Source organism: Pelodiscus sinensis, chromosome 16 (assembly GCF_049634645.1).
Source record: "Pelodiscus sinensis isolate JC-2024 chromosome 16, ASM4963464v1, whole genome shotgun sequence".
Lineage (NCBI taxonomy): Eukaryota > Metazoa > Chordata > Testudines > Trionychidae > Pelodiscus > Pelodiscus sinensis.
Window position 1 is genome coordinate 30,221,847 of NC_134726.1, and position 12,016 is coordinate 30,233,862.

General features: G+C 42.4%; 1 protein-coding gene across 13 annotated transcripts in view; it reads left to right on the top strand.

The window, feature by feature from the left end:
- The window catches only part of SDK1 (sidekick cell adhesion molecule 1), an 855,588-nt gene that overhangs the window by 620,297 nt on the left and 223,275 nt on the right, over positions 1 to 12,016 (top strand). For all 13 annotated transcript variants that reach the window (XM_075899629.1, XM_075899627.1, XM_075899628.1 and 10 more), the window contains 4 exons: positions 1,184 to 1,300; positions 1,565 to 1,732; positions 5,044 to 5,146; positions 6,983 to 7,159. In XM_075899629.1, coding sequence (XP_075755744.1) covers positions 1,184 to 1,300; positions 1,565 to 1,732; positions 5,044 to 5,146; positions 6,983 to 7,159 — 565 coding nt within the window. The remainder of the gene's footprint in view (positions 1 to 1,183; positions 1,301 to 1,564; positions 1,733 to 5,043; positions 5,147 to 6,982; positions 7,160 to 12,016) is intronic.

Below are 12,016 nucleotides of genomic sequence, written 5' to 3' on the forward strand. Positions count from 1 at the left end.
GAGTAAGGAGCTATGGTAATGATAAATAAAAGCAATGTTCCCTGTTCAGCTAATTGATTAAAGGGCCACAGTCATTTGTATAAACTTCTGGACAGCTTTGTGGGTGCAGTGGATTGATTCGGATTGACTATTTAAATCTACAGAGACAACACCAGCAGTTCCATAACTTTATAAGTGTTCTAGAACTAATGCACTCTCAAAAATATGCACTTGGGCTTTGATGCAAAGCCCATTGAAGTCTGTGGAAAGATGCTCATAGGCCATCAATGGGTTTTGCATCAGCGTTTATTGCTACATTTAAAAACAAATACATTTGGGAGCAAAGAATTGCTTGCTCTCGCTCTCTCTCCCTTTTAGTTCTGTAGTTGAAGTGTATTGTTCTAATGCTTTATATAATTCAGGCTACTGTTTTATGATTGTGTAGCAACACTTTAGGTTGCTTGTGCTGGGGGAACAAGACATAGAAAGTCAGAAGTTCCAAGCTGAACGTATTTTTCTACAGTAAACGCCAAGTTAAAAGTTTTAGTGACTGAATCACTGTGCCATCTTATTTGGTGGGAAAAATTCCATGGTTGCCAATGTAATGTTTTGTAAAGCTCAAGGACACTATACAAGTACTGACGAGAATTCTTTAGGCTTTAGAAAACAGATCTGCAACAGTTTGATATATATGTGGGAAACGGCAGTAAAAATGTAATAAAATTCAACTAGGGGGAAATAAAAAAGAAAAAAACTTCAACAATGTATAGAATGAGAATAGGAGTCTAACTGTTTTTGGCTGACATTTAACTCTGAAAGTTAGTATCATTCTCAAGTTCCTTTCCATCTTAAAGAACTCTGTATTTTGGAGATGAAAGCAAATAGTTTTGTTTATCTAGATTTCCCTACTTCCCTCAAAACACTAATTTTACACCTTTCCACTTTCATCATTAAGACCTCTAGCTTGTATTTGTACAAGCACTGATAGATTTTATTTTCCATTTAGGTAATAAACTGTGTTAGATCATTCCTAGGAGATGAATAATGAAAGGTTACAGTCACTGCTGAAAGGTTTTCATTTATTATTGTCATGTCCTTCCCCATGATTTCCACTTTTATAGAGCCAGTAAACCTCTCCAGGATGATAGTTAAGGGATTGTTTTTTATAGGTGATCCAATTTAATTTTAACTTTTTTTATTCCAGATATTAAACCAACATTTACACGACCTCCAATGGACACTACTGTTACAGAAGGGATGAGTGCAGTATTAACTTGTGAGGTTACTGGGGCTCCAAAACCTGCCATCACATGGAAGAGAGGTAAACACCTATTTTGTTGTGAAACTATAGTAATTCCTGCTCTATTCTCCCCTCAAATATTTTGGGAGAGTCCATTCAGCATGCACATCTCAATTTTCTCTTGTGTGTTTTGTGCAAGAAGAGATGGATGCATGTGTGTGTGTTCATGTGGAGGCATGAGTGAGTGTGAGAGCATCTTGTGTGGTTAATCTTTTGGAATTTCATTGCTTAATTTATGCAGTGCAAATAACCAGAGTCTTGCTGTTTCCTCCTCCTGTGTTTCAGGGAACCAGATCTTAGCCAGTGGCTCTGTTCAGATTCCCAGGTTCATCCTCCTTGAGTCTGGTGGGCTCCAGGTTATTCCCGTCTTCCCCCAGGATGCTGGCAATTATACCTGCTATGCAGTCAACTCTGAAGGAGCTCTGAATGCTTTCGCTATCCTGACTGTCTGGAGTAAGGATAATGCTTTGTTTGAAATCTAACATTAATCAAGGATTAATCGGTTTTTGGTGTGCTCTCAGGAAACTGTCAAACTATTATGCCGTTCAATTTAGTAGAAAAACTTATATAAATTAATTGGAATAATGTGTCTATTTAAAGAAATCTAACAAATTATCCTTTGTGAAAGGATGGATATACGTTTTGTATATTTGGACAGCTATTCTGAATATTTTTGTGAAAGAAACTCAAATTTAATATAGAATTGGATCAAGTCTGATCTCACACTGGTGTAATTTCATTGATACTGATTCTCTGGCAGGGAAAATCAGTCCTAAAGCTGATGGAGCTGGCCCCGTAAGTATTCTGCCTACTTAGAGGAACCTTCAGATTGTACAGAACAGTCCTCGTAGCTTCTTTGTTACCAACTCCCTGTCTGCTTCCACAGGATGTATGGCCATTGAAAAGGGGGCATGCCCACAAGGTCATAAGTGATCCCTTGATTACATTATTGCCTCAAACAGGTAGTGACAGCCAATGCAAAATACATCAGGCTTCAGCTGCTCTGAATTGAGTTAGGGATCAGGCTGGCACCAGTCAAATTCAGGTTTGGCTTGCCCTACACTGTTACCTGGATTTGTATTGAGTAACCTCCTAGTTGGTTTAGAGATTCAGACCCATTGACTTCACCTGATTTACTCCTGGTGTGTGGGAAATAAGATGCAAGCCCAATGTGGGAAAGCCAAATGACTAGTTAAAATAAGGAAGGGTTAACATGTTGCCATTAGAAACAGGATTAAAAAATCCTGAATAGAGAATAAAAATCTCTTTTTATAAAAAGTACATTTCTCTCCTGTCCTTTTCACTCTTTGAAGTGCAGCTTAGGGACTGATTATCCTTACGGTGAATGGTGCACATTTGACATCTATCCATCCCCAATAAATGTAACCAGACACACCTGTCATATATGAATGTCATATTGATATTACTGTCTAGGCATATGGTGTAAGTAGTGGGCTGTGTACTACTTGGTATTCAGATGTCTGTAATGGAGTACAGCAGGAGGTCTTGTCTCTCTCACCAATGGAAGTTGGCCCATTGTAAGATATTACCTCATCTGCTTAGTCTCTAAGGGTATGTCTACACTACCCCTCTAGTTCGAACTAGGGGGGGGTAATGTAGTCATACGGAGTTGCAAATGAAGCCCGGGATTTGAATTTCCCGGGCTTCATTTGCATAAAGCCTGCCGGCGCCATTTTTAAATGCTGGCTAGGTCGGACCTCGTGCCGCGCGGCTACACGTGGCATGGACTAGCTAGTTCGGATTAGGCTTCCTATCCGAACTAGCTGTACGCCTCATGGAACGATCTGATTCAGTTGGTCACCTCTTGTACCACTGTGTTTTCTCATTTATTGTGGGTTATCTATATTAGAATGTGGGACTGCATTCCTCTTATTCACCCATTTTCCACACTTTATTGACTGTCTAGCTGCTTCAGCTGATGCTATGAGCTACCACCACTTCTTTGCTAAGCATAATATAGATCTTTCACATTTGATCTAGTTGCTATAGTTACAAGCAATTATTGTGTTCTGTGTCTCGAGAGGTGTTTGAATGAAGATAGTTTGCAATATTTGGGAAAACACCTTTTTTATGAGGAGCATTCATGCTCCATGAATCCTCATTGCATAGGTTTGATGGGATAAGGTGCCATTTACATTTTCCTGTTTCTGAATAATTTTTTGAGTATCTTCTTCCTTTGCACAGTTTTTAACTCCAGAAACTATGACTGGGTTCATGAAAAACACTGTATTATTTAGAGTGGTAGTCATGTTGGTCTGTTTCAGCAAAAACAAGGAGTCGTCCTGTGGCATCAAAGACTAACACATTTATTAGGGCATAAGCTTTCATGGGCTGCAGCTCACTTTCTCAAATAGCAGGAATTAATACATACAGAGATGGGAGTGTTACATCAGTGTTAAAGAGGCTAATTCAATTAGGGTGGATGTAGCCCATGTCCAACAGTGATAAGAAGGTAAGAATTCCTAAACGGGAAAAATTACTTATTGTAATAAGAGAGTCCTTTTCTATTCAGACACATTCTGATGGTGTCAAATTTGCATATGAATTCCAGCTCAGAAGTTTCACGCTGCAGTCTGTTTTTGAAGGTTTTTTTGCTCCAGTATGGTAACTTTCAAGTCTGTAAGTATGTATCCAGGGAAGTTAAAGTGTTCTCCTACCAATTTTTATATGTTACTGTTCTTTATGTTTGATTTGTGTCCATTTTTTCTTTTTTGTGAAGACAATCTGGTTGTTCAGTGTACATGGCAGAGGGGCATTGCTGGCACATGATGGTGTATATCACATTAGTAGATGTGCAGGTGAATGAGCCTTTGATGGTATGATTAATGGTTAGGTCCAATGGCAGATGTTAAGTGACCAGGTTAGACGTGTGGACAAAGTTGTCAACAGGGTTTGATGCAGGGATTGGTTCCTGGATTAATGTTCCTGTTATGTGGTATGTAGTTGGTGATGTAGTTGTTTCAGGTTGGGGGAGCTCTCTGTGAGCAAGGACTGACCTGGCTCCCAAGGTCTATGAGGGTGAGGGATCGTCATCTAGGATAGATTGTAGATCCTTGATGATGTGTTAGAGACATTTTAGCGGGGCTGTAGTGGCCAGTGACATTCCGTTGTTTTCTTTGTTGGGTTCTTCCTGTAGTAGGTGACTTCTGGGTACCCACCTGGCTCTGTTAATCTGTTTTTTCTGTTCACCACATGGGTTTTATAGTTTTTTAAATGCCTGATAAAGATCCTATAGGTGCTCATTTCTGACTAAGGGACGGGAACAAAGTACATAATTGTTCATTTATGTGGCACCATAAATATTCTTGGTGCTTTATGACTTCAGGGTTGCTAGTAATTAGTGGCAGCAAAGACAACAAATAACATTTAGTACTCATCTAGTGCTTTTCATATTCAAAGCACTACCCACAGATTAACTAACTCAAAACTGCTCAGGCTGGTGCCATCTGCTGCTTCTCACAGGCTGTCCATCACATACTTAGGACCTCACCTTTACATATTTAAATCAGATGGAAGGGGGGCGGTGAAATCCACATAAAGTAGTATTAAGACTGTCCTGTTAGCTGTAACTACTGGGCAAACTTCCATATGCTACACAGAGCTTCACACTTATACTGTGCCATTGCTGGAGAGAAAGAAATCTTCTTGCCCTGAGTGGCAAATAACTCTTTGTTCATTGCCTTCAAGAGAGACAAGATAAAAGTCTCTAATTTTACCTGACTAGTGACTTCTGTTCCTTTCAGATCGCACTTTTATTGTTCACCCTCCTGAAGACAGCATTGTTATTAAGGGAACCACAGCCACTCTGCAATGTGAAGCAACTCATGATCCTAGAATTTCAATCAGGTTGGTGGCATCCTTTATTGTTTGTTTGGCTTATCTGAACTTAATTTTACAAACTATCAGAATATCATTCCGTGAGAAGTTTCAGGATCCCAGATTTCAGCATCAAACCCTTGATTATCACATCATAAGGTTGTAGAGTGCATCATTAATCACATAAATCCCATTTTCTATTTCAGTCTTATATATTATTTACAATGAGCTATGTTCCACTTCATGACTTCAATACAGCCTTCCATGATTTTACTGTCAAGGTTAATACACTATCAATAAAACCAACTTGTCAGGAGCTGCTGCTTAATGAGAGTAAAATCCAAAGGGATCAAATAGGACTTCAGAAGTGTTTACATCGGGAATGCTGAAAGTGTGTGTGTGTGGGGGGGGGGACTGTCCTCACTTACTGAAACACTTCAATAACTAAGGGCTAAATTCTCATTTAATTTAACCCTGTGTAATGGAGAGCAGAATGTGGCTAGTAAATCTGTACACAGGATAGAGGAAGCTCACTGCTTTTAACAAAATGAGAGCCAGCATTAAAACATACACCATTTAAAGGCATGAATGAAAAAGTTATTTGTGGCTCTGAGGGTTGTTTTGGAAAATGTTAGAAAATGAACCTATAAATTATGTAAACATTTTTAAACCATACTTGACTGTAGGGCTAAGGGTTATATATAAACACAAACACATTTAGTGGCTCTGTGTGTGTAAAAATATAGCCTATTACCCTACAATCAAGTATGCTCTAAAAAGGTTTACGTAATACATACATACACACACACATGCATACACACGGCAGCCACTTTGCATTGTGTTACTGGTATGATCTGGCAATATAACTGATGTAAATAGCTGAGGGAGAAACAGACCAGTGTAAATGTGATCCTGTAATCCATACACCACAGAGGAGTCTTTTAAGCCACATTCCTTCCTTTCTGACGTCATAGAGAATAGAGGTATGGATGGAGAAAAGGGGGAGTCAGGGTGTTTCTAATTTACTGATACTGGGCAGTCTTTTGGACTCTACTGGTTAGAACAATAGGGGGGAATGGTCTGCACCAAATATCCGCTGATAAGGAGAGTGCAAAGGAAAGTTTTAATTCATCTTTGCACATATACCACTTCTTGACTTGTGCTTTTTGCCCTCCCCTAAGGGTCTAGCCCATAAACACATAAAAATAAGAGTAAGATAAATACTTGTGGAAAATTTTTGCAGTATTTGTTTAAATTAAAAAAATGAATTTACTTTGACCATAGCTATTTTTTGTATTGAGTTTCTTGTGTATTCACTTTTTGCAGATATTATTTGATAGAGATTTACCAGCACAGATGCCTACTAGAGGGCCATTTTAAGCTTATGTTTGGGCATTTGTACCTGAAATGGTATTTTTTTTATAGAATGGGATTGTTTTTGATATTACAGAGACAATGAAATAAACCAGACGAGGATTCAGTCACACTGCTTTTATCTAAAAATGTGTATTAAGTTACTTGCAGTACAGTACTACTTAATGGTATTATCAGTTCCTGTTAAAAATTGCCTACAAAATTCACTCATAATTTTTCCACTCATGAGAAATTCAATCATTCCATATATCCCTATGGAAATATATATATATATATATGCCATCATCTGTATAACATTTGTGTATAACAAATCTCTTCCTGATCACTTGTCTGAGATCGAGTTCAGAAAAGTCCTGAACATATTTGTAGTGGTCTATCAGTTTAGCACCATTTTTACTGTAGAATGTTACTGTAGAATGCTGATATCACCTTATACATATCTTTTTGAGCTGTGTTGTACTTGTTAACATTTTGAAACATTGTGACATCCAGGTATGTTTGGAAGAAGGACAATGTTGTAATAAACCCATCCGGCAGTTCCAGAGTTACAGTACAGAAAGACGGTACCCTCCTTATTAGCCAGACCTGGTCAGGTGACATTGGAGACTACACCTGCGAAGTTATTTCTTTTGGAGGAAATGACTCTAGAAAAGCTCGAATAGAAGTGATGTAAGTATTCCAGCTGTCTGGCTTTTGATGGCACATTATTTTTATTTCTCTTGAACATTTTCATACTTTTTCTTTCTATTACATTTTTAAAGAAAAAATTAAGCCGGTTTTTGCTAATGATGCTGCCTTAGGAGATCCTCAGTTTTATGTTTGCATGCCACAGTGCAGGAACTTCTAATGGCTGAAGCAAGTTAGCCCTCATGGGAGACTATGGGCCACCATGTATGGACATGTATGCATGTTTTAGATGTTTTAACAAATAGCAATAACAACAGCTCAGCTACCAGGATTCAAAGTTATAAATATGCATCTCCCAGATTTTTTTCTTCCTCACAACTCAACAGATCTCAGAACAGTTGGTCTCTGGGGAGGTATTTTCTATTTTCCTGCTTCCTTTTGCATTTCTAGATAATCAAGTAAAGTTTTCTCAACCACATTCATTTCTCTGCTCTTAATGATGGTTTTAAAAGACCTTTAAAGTGGTGTCTTCTGCAACAGGACAGTAAAAGAGGCATTGTGGGATTCTGTATTTTCTGTCTCCCTTTGATCACGTTAGCTCAAATGTTATCAGCTTACAAGTAAGATGCCTTTTTCTGTCTGCCAGCCCAGCATATTCAGGCTGTGTTATGAAAAACAACCTGTTTTCCGGCTTGTGCATCACCAGCAATAATAGATAAATATTTTACAGGCCAAATTCTGCCTTCAGTTTTGCCAGAGGACCAAATTTTGCTTTCACTTACACTAATCTAAATTCAGAGTAATTTCACTGAAGCCAGTGCAATACATCAGTATAACTGAGCAGAATTTAGCCCATTATCTTCATTGAGGACAGCTTTTGCCCTGACACTACTATTTAATTAACAGTTCCGATGATGATGTTATCTGAACCAAAATAGAATGTCCTTCATTCACCCTTAGCTGTGTTGACTCTAACAGGAGTACAATGCAATAGAACTGTATTGCTCTCACTCAGGTCATAAGTTATGACACTGATGTATTGGGTGGAGCATATCTGTTGAGTAGGAAGGTTATGTTTTTATATAGTCATTTTTCTGAGTTAAACTGCATTTTAATGTAACTAAAATGGCATCTGTTTCTGTTGGTCACTCCTGATCTTCTCTTAGGCTGTGTCTACACTGGGCCACTTATTCCGGAAAATCAGCCGCTTTTCTGGAATAAGCTGTGAGCTGTCTACACTGGCCCTTGAATTTCCGGAAAAGCAACGATGCTCTACTGTACAAAATCAGCCGCTATTCCGGAAAAACTATTCTGCTCCCACTCGGGCATAAGTCCTTATTCCGGAACACTGTTTCGGAAAAGGGCCAGTGTAGACAGCCCAGTAGTCTTTTCCAGAAAAAAGCCCCGATCGCGAAAATGGCGATCGGGGCTCTTTTCTGGAAAAGCGCGTCTACATTGGCCACAGATGCTTTTCCGGAAAAAGGGCTTTTCCGGAAAAGCAGCCTGCCAGTGTAGACGCTCCTTTTCCGGAAAAACTGAAAACGGAATAGTATTCCGTTTTAAGCATTTCCGGAAATTCATGCCAGTGTAGACACAGCCTTAGATTCTGATGCTTCCTTTTACAGCCTGGCAGTGTAATGTGTTCCCTCTGATATTTGCCACACAGAGCTCAGTTTTGTACAGCATTACTCACAGTGCCAAAGTTAGATCCTCTGACCGATTTGAGAGAAGTGTTATACTTTCTCATTTTAAATAAGCCCTCTTCAGCTCTCCTCCTGAAGTGCATTTCTACAGCTGGGAAGTTTCCAAAAGTGGGAATTTTTTAGTATCATTCCAAATATGTTACCTTCACTCAACCATCTTCACTTTTTATTTATCCAGATTTCTTTGGAGCCTTTGTGGGCTTTGGCAATGTATTGTTGTTTGAAAAGTGGACAGGAGTGAAGGAGGAATGCTTTCACATCTTTATAACAAAGGCTTTGAAGCTGATGTAAGGGGACTGTTAGCCCCTTACTTAAACTCTGTGGGAGTTTTTTGGCTTGCCAGCTCCCAGTGTCAACAGGGGAAGGGTCCATGAGACTGACAGACCCCAGAGACAATGGAAAGCAGCCAACACTCCAGCTTAGCCTGATTGACAAGTTGGACAGGCCAGTGAGAAAAGCAAGAGGCCAGGACCCGTCCTCCCTGTGAGCTGGGATTGTTCTGGCTCTCTCTGAGCAAACAGAGAGCTGAGAGACTGCCCAAGGGGGGGCAAGCAGTGTGCAGAAGAAGTCCTGCAAAAACAGGGAGCTGAGAGACAGCCAAAGCAAAGCAAGCTGTGTGCTGAGGGGCAGTTTTTGCAGCAGCTGAGCCAGACACACACAGCTCAAGGAGCGCAGACCCTGTGTTGAGCAGCAGACTAGAAGTGCTCAGAGAGCCAAAAGGAACAGAGAAGCAATGCTAGAAGCTAGAGACTGGCCACACAGCACAGCCTGCAGCTGGATGTGGTGAGCAGCTGGGAACTGCAAAGTGTGGGGAGAGGCTCTGGACTGGGAAAGGGGTCTGGCCACTTAGAGCTTGAGGCTGTGTGGTCACTGCCAGAGCAAGCGTGTCCAGCCTGCAGCCCCCCCCCTGCAGCACATCCAAGGCCTCTAAGGGGCCTCTAAGGAAGAGACTGTGGACTGTCCTTACACTCTGCAGGCTGCTGTTTTGATGTCCCTGTGCTACAGAGCAGGGCTGTGTGTTCTCATTTAACCATTCTCATTTTTTCTTATTCTTTTCTCTTTAATCAGTTGATGTTTAATAAATTGTATTTGCTTTGAACCTTATGAAGTGATCACTGGGCCAAGAAGGCCTGCAGTGTAAAGAGAGCACCTCGGAGTGGGGACACCCTAACTCCTGCCCCTAGTGACTACAAGGTCGGGGATTAAGCCCCAGGAAACCTGGGCCCAGCCTTGTTGGGGTTTTGAGGGCTCTGCTACTCAGGAGAGTGGAGGGGGAGCCCTCAGGATCAGGGAGGCCGTGGGGTAAAGGAAGTGGGAGCGGGGACTCAGATCCTTTCGCTGGTCCATTTCACCGGGGTGTATAGAAGCCAGGAAAGTTCCCCACAATAGCGGGACCATTCCCCCGCTTACACTGAGCAACAAATGAATAGTTCTCAAGTCTGTTCAAAACAGGCAGCTGTGATGGGGTGTTCATACCCACACTGAAGCAGGTAGGGTTAAGACCCTGTGGGTTGAGGAAGTCCCGCCCCTTCACCCAGACTGGGCATGCTCCAAATGCTGAGGCAGTATAAAAGGCAGCAGAGCAGCTCAGTCTGGGGTGGCCAGCAAAGGAGAAGGATGTCCAGCCTGAGCTGCAGCAGCCAGTGACTCAGCGGGAATCGGAGTCCTAGGAGACGGCCGTGACAAACCCCTGAAGTGTTCCAGGGAGAAGCTGCTGCTGAGGAACTGGAAGACCCAGCTTCTACCTGGGACACTGACCTGACAGAGGTGGTGGGAAGTGACCAGGGAGGGTACAGGAGCAGCCTCTCCCACCCAGGTATTCTCAGTGTGTTTCAGCCAGATTCCTCGCTGAGGGAGTGGCAGACCATTCTGCTGCTCACAGGGCCTTGGGTTGGGACCCAGTGGAGCAGGGTGGGCCTGGGTCCCCCTACCTTGCCCCAACCCTACTGACCCTATCCCTGAGGCCACACAGCCCTGAACCAAGGGCTGCTCATAGACTCTGGCTACTAAGCCACTCTGTCCTGGGACAAGGGCTGCTTAAAGACTCAGGCTAATAGGCCACACTGCTTTGAGACAAGGGCTATTTGTTGACTCTGGTCATTGGGCCATACTACCCTGTAACCTGGGCTGCTTATGGACTCGGTGTTACCCTGAGACAAGGAAATATTTATAGACCCTAGAGACAGTCGGCGACCCTGCAGCTGAGTAGGAGGCATTATCACCCTGGAATAGTGTCAACACATGGTGGAGAACATGGGCATATTCCAGGACTTGCTGACAGGTCCAGGTAGAGAGACAGTGGGGTAGGGGAGCCTCCCTTTGTTCCCATAGTGAGGTAAAGAAATGAATATGGAGAAATTCGTACAGTGGAAGGTGGAAAACCAGCAGCAGCAAGCAACCCATCACCAACAGGTGCAATTGGTGCAACAGCAGCAGCTGCTCTGTGAGCTGACCACCCAACACCAGACCCAACAAGAAGGCCTGCTTCAACAGGTAACGGCACTGCTATAGCCTATGGGTCCACCCAGCTCTGCTGCCGTGGGTCCTGGAGCAGCAGACAACAGGGTAGGGCTGCCCAGCCGGCTAATCAAGACGAGACCAGGGAATGACCCCGAGGCATTTTTAGTTACATTTGAACAGGTTGCTACAGCAGCTTGTTGGCTGCAGGACACTGAGCTACTATATCGGCCCTTACCTTACCAGCATAGACGGCATATCGCAGTTTAGACGCCTGAGATGCACTGGAGTATCCAGGGTGAAGGCAGCCATTTTAGGCATTACCAGTATCAGTTTGGAGACTTACCAGCAGAGGCTGTGTAAAGAAGGGTACTCCCCGAGGCACGACCATGAGCCCAAAGGATCAGAAACCACTGCTGGAAGTGGCTGAACCCACTCGGGTGCTCAGTACCACCCAATATGTGCTACGTCTCAGAGAATGGCTGCAGACCTTGGGTGTCTTCGCACAGAAGAACCTGATACTCACTCAACAAACACAAGAAAGACACTACAACTGGGGGGTTAGGGACAGTAGCTTTGAACTAGGCGACTGAGTCCTGTTACTGTTACCGTTGACTGAATCAAAGCTCCTAGCCAAGTGGCAGGGCCCATTTGATGTGGTATGCCATGTGGAACTGGTGGACTACAAAGTTAGGCTGCCAGGGAGCTGAAAGTAGGTCCATATATACCATGTACATTT